The following is a 14186-nucleotide window of genomic DNA, read 5'->3' on the forward strand; positions in this document are numbered from 1 at the left end:
GCAAGTACTTTTCTGAATAATGCCTACCTCAACCACGATTTGGTAAAAAGACGACAACATATCGCTGTACTCTTTCCAAACATATTTCGTCTGCCAGTTCTCCCCATTCATCTGCTACCGATATTTGCCCTAATATGAAAAGGCTGATGGACTTCACTTTAGTTGCTGACGAACAATATTATTAATTCGCCATGACGGAGCTCGCGACGTGCTGAAGCGTCTGCTGATCATTTTACTAATGCATCAGTTTTATTGCTCGAGTCCGGGTATTAGTGGTAATAAAGAAAATGCTTTATTGTGTTTTAGCTTACCGACAGAAAAGGGCACCAAGTGCTCAGGCTTAGCGATCAGTCCCGAGCCGTCAGCCGTCAGGAATCTGGAGGGGTCGAAGGCTTCCGGATCTTTCCACAGCGTGGGATCCATGTGCACTGCCCACAGATTTGGCAGCACGATCGTTCCTTTGGGAATCACGTAGTTATCGATGCTGACGTCCTCCTCGCAGCTGGAACATAAGTTCTCTTGTATGTTTCGTGGTTATGTTTACTTTTTCTTGCGTGTGATAACTAGCAAAGCACTAATCTGGGTAGATGCCAATTTCACTTTGTTTAAAGGGGTTATAAAACAATATCGGGTTGGAATGCTAATGACTTTGCAGAGACACACTGGCCCTAGTCTGACCCAAGTATACTGGCACAGACCGCCACTGATTCAGAAACTTCTTTGTAGCGGTGAAATTTCGAGGATTAAAGAGGACTATTTATTTCAGTCTTGCCTTCGCCAAGCTTGATGACGTAAGTTTTCGATTGAAACCACCCACCCTGACGACACTCGAGCACGGCTTACAGATTGGGCACAAGAACTGCGTGAGCGCTCGACTTCGGATCGTAACAATTAATGCCTCGGCGGACACTTCGGTGCCGGCTCGTATCCAGCCACTGCTTTGATGAAAATACCTGAACTCTAAGAATGCCCGTTGCTCAGCACGCGTTTACTACTATGCCAACCCCAGCACGTGGGTACGATTAGTGTTGCTGGCTTAAGATAGGCACCACTACAGTCCACATGGCCGCTTATTCTGGCTCCGAGTTGAGAACATAAACAAGTCTCTTATTTCTCTAATTTTTTGGTGACTGTGATTGCTTAGAAAGAAAAACTAAGGCAAGTTTATTTAGTTGTCAACGTAAAAAAGTGATCCTAAGTAGTATTTAGCGGAAGTAGAAAACTCGATGCATTGCTTTTTTAATTACCTCTACATCAATTTTGCTCGCGACAAGTTCTATGAAAAAAAATATTGGAAATTTTTTATCCATAATACTAGGCTATATCGATATATCTTTGAAAATTAGTACACAAAAGAACGATACGTTTCAATCCGGAAAAAAAATAGAGAGCACTATAATTAGGTCGTACACGTGCCAGTTATAACCGAAAAACACAAATAAAAATTCATCGGTGCCAAAAATGAAAAATTGATTAACACGGAGAAACACCAATGAAGATTCGTTGCCACTACAAGTTTTTCGACACATACCCTGGATGTGAGGTGGTAAATGTGAACAACTTGACATACAAAGCGAAACTACAAATTGTTTGACCAACGAACCAGAACACAAGTTAAAACAAAACTTTGATTACAAACACATATCTCGGTTCATGAGGTGTCTTCGTGCATTTCGCGTATCCACTGGCGTACCAACTTGAATTTGAGTGTGTGTGTGGGGGGGGGGGGGGGGGGGAAGGGGGGAACAAACCAGGACACAACCACCCCCCCCCCCCCGGGCCGTGTGGCGGTGCCCTTGTTGCCAGTGTTTGCTCTGCCCAGTGCGGCTGTTTCAGGGGGAGCAAAACACATGCCTTGCCTCCCCCCCCTCAGAAAACTGGGGAGAGGGGGGGGGGGGGGGGGCAAGCGCCCCCTAGACCCCCAGTCGGTGCGCCTATGCGTGTAACCTAAGAACATTCTTGAGACGGATGATTACGAATTAAACACTCCGTTATCGAGTCACTCCGCTGTGAGTATTCGACACCGGATACAAATCAGGGGTGGGGGTCAGGAAAGACGTCCGTCGATGCAAATCAACAAACTGATCTTTCACAATCACAAAAACTGAAAAGAGCATAAAAAGGGAGCTCTGCTGAGACCGCCCTGCTACATCGTCGAATGCTGCCAGGCTCGTGCTGTTCTGTTCGAGCCCGGAGCTCGGTCCCGTCGGTGCTGCTCATGCCGCGCGCTTGAAACGTCTTTAGCTGCTGACGTCGGGTGAGCCACCGCTCAGTCTCGCGCATTGGCGCCACCGCTGTAAGTCTCGCGCTTGGCGCCACCGCTCTAAGTCTCGCGCTTCGGCGCTACACGCGCATGCACGATGACGTGAGATACTTAGCGCCCCCTCTCGGCCACTGCTGGAATGTCCCGTAGATGGTCAGGTTCTTCCTACCACGAAGAGATGTTATGAAAAGCACCATCATCCTTTTTGACGTTTTGATGGTCTATGGAGATATCCTAATGATCTGACACGGGAAACATCAAAACCTTTTGACGGATTATCAGCCACCACCAGAAACGTTTTGACGGTCTTTGAACCACCTACAGAAGCGTTTTATGGTCCATAAGTCACCATCTGAAGATGCTTGATGGTCTATCAGACACCGTCAAGTAAGCCTGTCTGACCAGCAAAAAAAGTCTGATGGGCCGTCAAAGAAGCCTGATGAGCGATCAAGAATGCCTGTTGGGCCATTAAGAAATCGTGATGGGCCATCAAAAAGATTTTATGGGTTATCAAGTAGGTTTGAATGACCATCAAAAATTTCTGACTATCGTATGGATCGGGAACCCTCCCTTCTAAGATTGGTTGACTAGCTTTTTCCATATCGCAACATTTTTTTTCTCCACTGATAAACAACATTGTTCGACTCCGTTAGAGCGGGATCAGCACCGTACACCGAGATCTTTAAAATAAATATGCGCCGGAAAAAATCAGCCCCTTTTCCTCATAAATAAGTACCAAACAATGTTTTGAATTTTTAATATAAATTAACACAAGACAACCACGGCCTTGCGGCCGACGGCCGAGCTCTCTAGCCGGTTCGCTCCATCGGACAGTTATCGCTTTCATATTAAAATTGCGCGACTATCACACGACGTGATGTGTTTAGCCAGCGGCGGCCGTGCTGCTTATTCGGCGATTTGACGATGACAATTAATTGACATTGTGCCAACAGTGCGTCATACGGTAATCTGATATTGAAATGACATTGCATTCATTTAGCGTCGATACGTTGTTGATGAATAAATGGTTTTGAGGTCCTGATGGGTTTTCCCGCAAAATGTATCGGGAAACTAAATGGGTGCATACGTCGCGGGACGTCAATTTTTCCGCTAAAATTAGCGGGAAAACGGGATTGGTGCATAGGTCATGTGACATCATTTTTCGCTAAATTGAGCCGAGAACCTGTATCTGTCTGTGTGTCGCGTGACGTAAAGTCACGTGACATTGATTTTCCCACCACGCTTAGCCGGGAAACTTTTCGTTTACGCTCAACCCTTCGTGAAACCGGTAAAAGGGCCCATAACAGTGTCCGCTGTAACGAGATATGATGGCGTGCCGACATCGTTATTGCACAGGGAGAGAAGGGCGGGTTTAATTCGAGCAAGCTACGTTTTCGTTTTCTTTGTTCTTAAAGGGTGTGTTGCCCGCCGCTTTTATATATTTCACGGGGAATTATATTGCACCATGTGAGCTAGATATAGGGCCAAGCATTAGGACGCAACACAACGTTTTCATTTGAAGCTGCCTGAAGTAGTCGCCTTTAACTCTTGTACATCGGCTTCACTAAAGCACGAGAGAGCCTCAGACCTGCGCAAACAGTAATATCAGCATTAAAAAATGCTGCACTAGAAAAGTAGTTTCTTTTTTGGGGGGGGGCAGTGCACAGCTATCTTGCGTCACAGTTGTTCAACGAGAGAAGTCACAATCCATCTGGGCACGCTCCGAGCAGCACCGGCAAGCGCACCGCTCTCACGCGTTTATTACCTGGCACGTTGTTTACCCGCTACATTTCCTGCCGCGGGGAAAAACATGCTGATTCAGGAGCTAACAACACACGGAAGTTAGGTATGGCACCTGCACGCGCATTGACGAGGCCAATATCTTTGCGGGTGTTCCTAGAGGATACAACATAAACCGCCGAAAGTACACGGGCAGACTTTTGAAAACACGAGCGAAGTTGGGCGACTCAAGGCTGGTTCACAGATTTGCGTTTGTCTGGAATCAAATACGTTAGAAAATCCTCGTAACCGCTGACCAGCTGGGTCAATACTAAATACACTAACAATGTGCCGGGTAGATTTTAAACGCTTGCCAATTTTCTATTACTAGACAGAGAGTTGTGGAGTATTTCCGAGACCAAATCCACACACCTTCGAGAGACAGTCGTTTCAACATGTCAGAATTATTTTAGGTCCAGTAATGCGTAAATATTTACATAAAATATCGCACGCTAGAAGCATTCGAAGGCTCCTCCATAGATGGCGTCGGTGTGCTGTGTACAAGAGACCACAGCTGTGGTGCCTGGAACGCGTGCCCAACTGCTAGGTTACCGCCTCCACAAAAGGGTGGGGTCCCTCGAATTCCGCCTCATGACGTCATAAACGTTTTATGCTCTCGCCGACCGCAGTTTTGGTTGTGTCACAGCAGCGCCAGTTTATGTGACAGACGCCTGTTCTGCTGCAGGTCGCTGTCCCTCCTGACAGGCCACTGAAGCTTCGGCAGTCAGGAGTTGGGACGCCGCGATCACAGCGACACTCGCGTTTGCTCGTGCTTTTTGCCGGAACTTCTAGACCAAACCACCAGGATCGCGACATCCGACAGCATGACACTCCGGTTTTTGTGACGTCATTTGTTGCTACTTCGGAACCACTTTGGATGCTCGGACAGAATAGGACGCTTAACACACCGACGCGTTCCAAGCAGCGCACCACGACGCACTGGATCATATTTGAACGAAAATAATTAAATCAGCCATCTGTGCTTTTCCGTGGCATCCATGATCCGGCGGGGCGTGACCAGTGCTCAACATCACCAAGAGATGGTAGCACGCTGAATTACGGCGATATGAATTTGGGAAGCCAGATTTCTATGATGAGTCCTAAACATTGAACAATATAACTCTCTTCGGTGCCTCTAACTCATTTAGAAAGAATTATAGACAACCAGTAGCTCCTCTCTCTTCAGACAGATTAACGTGCTCGATGTTTTTGTTTTAAATTAAATTCATAAAAACCTGTCGCGTATGATCCACCCTACATCAAACGCGCGTCACGTTCGAAGTAGAGTGGATCTTAATTGGATAAGTGTTCATGCCTTGAGAGCTGGCTTAGCATGTACTGATTAATGATAAAAACTGAGCACACAAAAGGCAGAGAGAATAAAAAAAAAACATCCGCTCGCAATTTTTCGTGCGCTTTACTTTTATAACGGAACTTAATTGGGACATTATATAGGTCATCTGGATGCGAATAGAGATAATACTACTCTGTGCTGATGTAGTTATTCGATAGTTTATATATAGTTATTTGTGCACAAACGAAGTGGCTGTGAGTGCTTTCACCTCTCGCCAAGCCGTCCTAACGTTCCTGGTTCTTAAATTACCTCTTGCGTCGCATGGTCGCTCGACCTACCAATTTCTTGACGTAAATAGTACGCTATTCACAGACCATTGATCTCCACTAAGGGGCAGCATTACGCATCGAACAAACAGCAGTGAAAAGGTATGAAGCCACCGGAAGTAAACGGCTTATCGCGGAAGTCAGCACTTGAAAAGCTTTTCAACTCTTCCAAGTGCTGGTTTGAAAGGGGTTCAGGGCGCTGGATTTATTCTTGCCATCTAAAGAAAGCCTTCTTGTTGCTCGGTAACGGCGCCAGCAGACCCGGGAAGTTTCTTAGGAAGCCATTGGTTGTGAATATTGTGAGATTTCAGCTGGTGAAGTGTGCATATGTCCCATGCTCAAATGCCTTATTATCAGGATCTAATTCAAAAAGGGGTTATACAAGCACACTCAGACACAAGAAATCATAAACCAAAACTTTGACTGAATGCACTAGAAGTTTAACAGTGGCCCGAATCCCGCTACAAACATCAAGCTTCCTGTGGCTTCACCTGCGCCAGGCTCGGAGAGAAGAGGAGATTAGTAATTCACACAGTATTTTGCTCAATGCTCCGGATATGCTATGCTTATTGGTTAAAGAGGCTGAGAAAGAGGTTTTTTTTTTTTCGTAGAACCCTTAATTAGGTTTCGCAATTCTGAAGGCTTTCTCAATCAGCGCCTTTTGAGGAGTTTAGACCTACGGAACATAATGTTTGATTATAAGAACTCAGACTCATTACGAAGAAAAAAAAAAGAATTTGCAAGATTTGCATAAAGTCTCCCTATTTTCTTCTGATGTTCCCTGTTTAACTAAGAAAATACCAACATGGGTCCTTACGCTGACCGCATTTTCTCGCGTAATAGACGCACTGTTCATGAACACAACCTGTGGGCCCACTCACACGAAGAGCACGCGAAAATTCAATCATTCGATTGATGGAATGATGCAAGCGAGTTACGGGATAACGTCCTCACGCGAAAATGCTGTCTGAGCAGATGGCATTTTTACGGAGAGCCGTGCTCCTCAACCTGCTCTCTTTTATGCTTAACGCGATGATTAGCGGCCTGCGTCAGCTCTTTAAAAGGAAACGGCAAAGTCTTGTTAATGAGAAGTGCATCTATTACTCTAGTAAAGAAGATATTTCTTATTAGCACAAGTGTTTTGTTTTAAAATGCGATAGCCTTTAAAATACCACGTGTGCCCTCCTCACAGCTTGTATTGGAAACGTGGCTCAAAAACCACGTTACAATATAAAATCTAGGTTCACTACTTCCTGTCTCTGCCTCTGGTTAGGCTTGTAGCTGACCTTCCTCTCCTCTCACTTTCACGAAGGCAATCTCTTCTGCTCATCTACCGGACTTCTCCAGTGTGAGGGATTTTATGGTTTCACAAGACGTATGTAATGCATTTGTTGTACTCAGTCACTTTTTGAGATGAAGAACAAGTAACGCATTTTCGTTACCTTTTCATGAAGCAAGGAGTACCTGGATTTAGTTACTTCCGGAGGGGAACGCGCGCAACACAAGTAGCCATGATGAAAAGGCAGTGCACAAAAAGGCGAGGAGAGGAACAGGAACGGAGCACAGAAGACACACGCAGCTCAAATGTAGTGTTCTAACAAAATTCTAACCATTCTAACAAAACATCCTTCCTTATCTGACTCTAAAAGACGCAGCGGGTTATCATCCAGAAAGTTCATCACAAGTTTAGGACTGTGAACTTGAACACTTCCTGATCCAGAAACAGTGTCTACAGCATCTACGACACAACATGGTCTGTGTTCTTCACTGGCCTTTTAAGCGACGTTTTTGCCAACGCGAGCAGCTCTGGAGGACGTAGACTAGGTTCAACGAAAAGCTCAGGTTTTAGACTTTGAGTGTTTGAAGGTTTGGAGGGATCGTAATATAGTAATATCCCGTAATATCGCAGGGGGTGAATCGCTTGTAAGCTGGAAGCTCCTTTTTCTTTTTGGGAAGGTCTAGCCAAACCCTCAGCCACAAAAACTAAGTTACGTCCATCGTTCTCGTGTTCAAATAATAAAAGATTCTGCGATGTCGTTCGAGATCACTGGCACTGACACCACATGCCGTCCACAGACAGTCCTTGAAGAATTGTGGCTGGCGCCAATACTCAGATTTTAAAATTGCGCAGACCCTTCCAGAATTACGAGAAATTTAAGGATGCCGCACAGGCCTTGTTTGACGCGCCACGAAGCGCCCCAGGCCTCGAACATGCTCAGAGCGGCCAGGTTGACATAAGAACGTCTTGATGAAAACAAGAACAATAGATTCGAGTTGAGAGTTAGCGCTTGTATGTATTCTGCATTCCGTTCCTGTCCCTGTCCTCGTCTATTTGCGGGCTATGTTTTTCTCATGTTCAACCAGCGTCAACTAGCCCAGCTTACCACCTCACTACAAGTTGTCAACCTAATACACAGACCAGCTCGTGCCTGTAACTTGCTCGACGAGAAAACGCTAGATATACCATAAACAGATGTGCACAAGTTATGCCAGTGTAACCATGACCCCCGAATGAACTTGTCGAAACCTAAGGAATGAGTAACACCAACAAATACTGGAAGCGGCTACTGTTTCGTGAAAAAGAAACATTCAGAGTAACGAGAAATTAACACGTAACGTTCAAGCTCACATGAAGCGTTACGTTTGAATAGCATTAACAAGTAATGCATATCGTTACTTAAGTAGGGTGGTGATTTGGGCCATTTGGTAACAGTTAAACATGATGAAAAACAGCCTCAGGTAAACAGGGACAGGGTTATTAAGGGAACTATTACTTGGGATAGAAGAAGAGCCCGATGTAGAAGAAGATGCCAGTCGGTAACGGATAAACATGATGAAAAACAGCCTCAGATAAACAGATTCCTGTTTATCTGAGGCTGTTTTTTTATCATGTATGTCGTTACTTCTTGAGTAACAAAAAAAGGTATTTAGTTGCTTTGTTTCAGTAACGTCTAAAATGTCTGATTTCACGTAACGCACAGTGAACTATTTGCAATGCTTTCCCTCGCTTACCCTCTTGGAATCCCGATTGGGTTCATCGTCCTCCAGCGGTAGGTCTCCCAAATGCAGGCCATGGTGAAAGGCATGTTGTAACGGTCTCCCCAGGCCGGCATTCGTTGCTGTCCGATCACTTTGTCAATCTCTTCCCTGATCTTGTTCTGCAGGCCCGGCTTGTCGGCGCAGATCAGAAGGTGCCAAACGATGCTGCTGCTTACAGGGTTCGTACCAGCACTCAGCAGAGCCAGTACATGACCGGCAGCGTACTTTACTGCGAATAAGAGGCGATTTATTTGTAATGTGGTCATATAAAACGAACATTTGTTGGCCTCAACTTCACTTCGATCTAAGTGGAGAGCTGGTGAAATGACAAAACCGAAAGAACTGAGAGTGTGGAAGCATGTGGCATTTATATCTGAAAAAAAAAAAAACTTAATGGGAAGAAAGTATTGCATTCTTTCCTACAAGGCATTTTCGCTGAACTACTTGTTAATGCCTCCCAAAATGTCTTTCTTTTTTTTTTTTTTTTTACAATATAAGGATAAGCTGAACGTTGGATCACCGCGAAATTGTGTACATTTTTAAATTATTTTGGGGGGTTTATATAACGGCTTATCTTGAAACTTTCACGTTTTAACACAACCCCTAGCGTCACATTTTCACATAGTCCCAGTTTTCTTCGATACGTAATATTTACGCTTTTATCTTAGTGAAGTGAAATTAATTGATTAGCAAAACAGTTAAAGTAGTTCAGTGCATTAATCTCTGCCTGATTTCTTAATTCAATCAATAAAATGTTTCAACTTTAGGGTATGTATTGCGGGCATCATCTTCGGCTCTGTCGAGGTCAACATCCATAATGCAATAACTGTTGAGAGTCGCTTCCCGAGGCGGACATATATTCAAAGCCCGTAACATCGACCTACTTTTTTCACGTATACATTTCCCTCACAATATGGCACACCCAGGGCCATCTAACGTCAAAATTACTCATTCTGTCTGTAAGTCGTTTTTAGTATAAGCGCGATGTTTTCTGTGTTTTATTGTAAGATCGACGCCTCGTACACTGCCTCGTATTTGTATAACAGTATATTTCTACGTAAATAAAAAATATCACTTAACTAAATAACTGCTACTGAGCCACTGCCAAAAATAATACCATTAAAATGTCCCAATTAAAACGTACTGTTCCTGCTGACTTACTCGTCAAGTGCTCTGCGGGAATTTAGTTGCACCGTCGTTTCAGAATTTCCAAAGTAAGCACAACGTCGGCACACTAAACGTCGGATTAATGGTCCGTTCAAATACTTGCGACTGAGTTTTTGTGATCTCTTAAGATGAGAGAACACGCGGGCACGCTGGCGCCATCTGTGAATTGACCTTGGAACTGCATTTCACAACAGCAAAGGTTTTGCAATCTATGCGAAATCGAATGCACGCACTATTTATGAGAAATGGTCGTTCGTACCAATGTCAAACGTTATTCAAGCCAAGGCAATAAGAAATAATACGAGAAAATCAGAAAAGAAAATAATGGAAATGCCAAGTCTTTCACGGCTAAACGATAGGTGACTACAATGTGCTCTCTGGTTGTAAGAATTCGCAAGATGCAGTCAATCTTAAGCAGTCGCAGGTGTGTGTACCAGGCTTAAGTATCACGTCAAACATCTTAATTTCATTTAGGTCTTAACGTAGGGTATTAAGTTAGGATTCACTCGCAGCGATTGTCTCTCCGAGTGCGTAAAAAAGGGGAGAAAATATTTTACCTATAATAATAATAATAATAATCTTTATTTGATGTTTCCACAAGAAGCACTAGGCCAAAATAGCTGATCACAATTCGTCAAAACGAAAAGCAAAAAAAAAAATGCAGACAGCAAAAACAGGTAAATGATTACATGCAAATTAGTGACTCTAGACCTTGTCGAAAAGCATTCACGTCGCTTGAAATGTCTACAGAAGCTTGACCATGTTTGTTGAATTGCAGTTGCCTTTTTAGTAGTGGTGATGTGTCATATTCACCCACAAGGGAAAACAATTCTGACGACGACCAAACCGCAGTAGACCCATGAAAACAAACAGAGCTTAACAAAAGTGGCGAATCAACAGCTCCGTTTACAACGTTATATAAAAACAATGATTCGCGTAAACGTTATCTATCCACTAAATTAGATATCCCTAGTTTCTTTGTTTTTTTTTAGTAATTTTTTATAGTCGTAATAGCACTCGTGCCCAAAATACCTTTCACGTAAGAAACCAATGAAGCGCCTTTGAATGCGTGCAATATAACGTGATGCGTGGGGTTTCATGCAATTTCGAACAGTGGAAGCGAACTGCAGTTTTGTGCGCTCTAGACTGCAAATCAAGTTCACAAGACAAGCAGGGAAAAAAAATCGTTATCTAAAGCGTCTCCCTCAGGAATCTCACCCAGAGATTCCTAAGGGAGACACTGCAAATACTTGAAACATTATTAACCTTTAAGGATTAATATACAATCATGCCAAGATCGCGAAAGGCGGACACGCCAGCAATGATATTGCTAAACATTGTGAAAGTTTACACAAGTCTATCGCACCTCTTTTTCAAAGCCATTGTTTTTGTTTCCAGTTCATTCAGCAAAGGATAATTATTCGAACACCACGTTGCGATTACCAATGCGTCGTGCTAAAGAAGAGCGCAATTCAAGTGGGAATGAACACAGCTAAATAATTTGATACCGCTTCTTTGGATTCTTTTTTTTTAATTAAATGTCGTTTAGAAATGTCAAAAAAAAAGTCAGCAGAAACTGCTTCCCTGGATTTCTCCGGACGATGATGAAAAAGGCTTCTACATGAATCTTGATACACAAACATAATTTGTCAGAAAAAAAAGACAATTTCCAAACTTATGGCAGTTTCCAAACTAATGACACAAGCCATAACTATCGAGCTTAGTCAAGATAACATTGAAATTAACCCTATTGAACGCTTTTGACATGTCAAATTATATTACGTCAACTTGTTCACGCTCACAGATGAACGGAACGGTATAATCTAAGAAAAAGCACTGAGTGGTTTCCACCGACCTGCCTTCAAAAACCCATATTGCTCGGGGTTTATCATTTTGGTTAAAGTACTGACGTTTGTGAAGTATTATTTTAAAAGCCTCAAAAAGTAAACAAACAGGACGATAGTTGTTTAGAATGCTAATATCGCATGATTTATGAATCCGAACAACTTTGGCTTTTACATTATGCGATAGATGTTGCCCCGTGTGTTCTCGTCTGTCCGTCTTTCTATTTAAGTTTGCAGCCTCAATGCCACATCGACGCCGTTTTGCGTTCTTATATACACTCTAAAAAAAGCCCGTACGTATGCTTTCCCGCACAACACTTAGAGAGCCAATCAACGCAACTTACGGAGGCAGATCAGCGAATGATGATGCCGAAACATATATTTAGACCAAAAAACGCAGTCTGAGTTGTGACATTAAGCAATCCAAGAGTGACGTTTTCCATTGCTTAATATCACAACTCAGACTGCGTTCTTTGGTCGAAACATACGTTTCGGCATCCTCATTCGCTGAGCTGCCTCCGTAAGTTGCGCTGATTGGCTCTCCGAGTGTTGTGCGGGAAAGCAGGCGCACGGGCATCTTTTTAGTGTAGTTGCTTTGTTCATTTGTTCATGTGTAATGTGCTTGAAGCTCAAACGTCAGACGCCAATGACTATAAGCACGTTGTGAAGGCCGATTTAAAATGTGTTCATGACAAGACGATGCATATAAAATGTTAGGTTTCTTTTGGAGGGAAGTTTAAAATGACTGAATATACATACAATGTTCAAAACAAATGCATTGGATTACAAGTGGTACCGAGCTAAATGGGCACAGCGTAATGTATTATAGAAATAAGTTGCAGCGAGGATACCTACCACTGATGTGAGAATCCGGGGCCTTGCGGTACTCGCACGTCTCCTTCAAGAACGCATCTGTGAAGTCGAGGCTGGAGTTTTCGTCGAGCAGCTCTTGGTGCTCTCTGACTCTTTCTCTGAAAATTAGAATTGTTCTAGTGCACATATTCCTAGATACAAAATATGCAAAGTTGAAAAAGCCACATTCGAGTGGCTATTTCTAATTAGCAGGGAATTGCGTCTTTTGCTTTACGTTTAGTGCGTATACAAACAATGCGAAATCGGTTGTTGCAGCTCATTTTGTGCAACGAACGAACACCAATGAACGCCCAGGAAAATAATAATTATACACAGTGACTGAAGCAACAATAGAAGGTAAGTATTGGAACCAAAACAACAACGAAAAAGGTTAAAAATATGTTCGATTTCGTGAAAAACATGCAACGTAACTCCATAGTAGGAACTGTGTTCGGACCTATGTTCCTCTTTATAATGTGATTTAAAATCCCAGGAAATAAATGTCGAAGCATTTGCTGCTCATATTTGGATCTGCGTGTGATAATCCTCCTATATTCCTCGTGGCGGTTAAGGTGAAAGGGTAGGGAGTATTCAGTTCCAAAAGTGCTTATTTGCATTGAAAGTCATTTTTTTTTATATTGTTGCATAGTCTATACTTATATCGGGTTCGAAGTTGGTGCGCAATATACCATATTGTGAGTGGTTGCAGTTGCAGACTCGAAGTAATTATTTAACTAAAAATTATCTAAAAACAAATTGCTAAAGGGAGGCGGTAAAATAAAAGGAGGAAGTGGATTGATGTACATACTTGATGAATGCAACAATCCCTTGAAAACCGGACCTCATCGAATGAAGACTTGTGTAGGGCAGGCGGCCCACGAGGGAATACAGCCACAATGGTGCCCACACGATCAGAGAGCAAGAAGATATCGCCCGTCCCACCTGCGCCATCTGTCTGTCGAGAAGCACTCGTCTTGGATCTCCGAACGGGTACGATACGCTCATCAGAATTTTCATGATGCCGTTTGCAATGCTGGTCATCGCCAACTGCTTTATGGGCACAGGTTTATCCCTGTATTGGGAAAGCTTTCCACAGAAGTACTGCAACTCCTCCTGTGAAAAAAGCGAACAGGAAAGGTGTATTATTACGACATATCTTTATCTCCGAAAAAAAAAAAAAACGAGTACGTCATAGTCCCATAACACAACCCCAAAACTGCATGTAAGCAAAAGACGACAAACACACACACAAAAAAAAAAAAAAGAAAGACGTGTCTTCTTTGGCTTCCGGCCAGTTTTGGAGCTGTGCCTTATCCAGCTCGTTTGCGCCCTGATATTCTGCTCACGAAGTTTTACGTAAAGCTGTAGAAATATCCTTCATAGCTCAATCAACAACTGGCCACTTTACATCAAACACAAGGCCTACCTACGTTTTCCTCTGCCCTCACCTTTGTTTTTTATAGCAGCCCATTCTGACTGTAAGCCATGGGAATAAATAAATGAGACGAAATGGATTCGTAGATGCGTACTGTTGTCGCATCGCTAAGACTATAACAATACCAAAAATTAATATACTCCAAAAGCGGAACATTATAGCTATAATTTCTAAGTGATTATACAGT

General features: G+C 43.2%; 1 protein-coding gene across 2 annotated transcripts in view; it reads right to left on the minus strand.

Annotated features, from left to right (window-relative positions):
• The window catches only part of LOC8041980 (cytochrome P450 2U1-like), a 31082-nt gene that overhangs the window by 3207 nt on the left and 13689 nt on the right, over positions 1 to 14186 (minus strand). For both annotated transcript variants that reach the window (XM_040213933.1, XM_040213934.1), the window contains 4 exons: positions 13373 to 13677; positions 12568 to 12683; positions 8675 to 8930; positions 312 to 502 (listed from right to left, as the gene is read on the minus strand). In XM_040213933.1, coding sequence (XP_040069867.1) covers positions 312 to 502; positions 8675 to 8930; positions 12568 to 12683; positions 13373 to 13677 — 868 coding nt within the window. The remainder of the gene's footprint in view (positions 1 to 311; positions 503 to 8674; positions 8931 to 12567; positions 12684 to 13372; positions 13678 to 14186) is intronic.

The sequence above is a fragment of the Ixodes scapularis genome, unplaced genomic scaffold, assembly GCF_016920785.2.
Source record: "Ixodes scapularis isolate PalLabHiFi unplaced genomic scaffold, ASM1692078v2 PGA_scaffold1__304_contigs__length_218370807, whole genome shotgun sequence".
NCBI classification, from domain to species: domain Eukaryota; kingdom Metazoa; phylum Arthropoda; class Arachnida; order Ixodida; family Ixodidae; genus Ixodes; species Ixodes scapularis.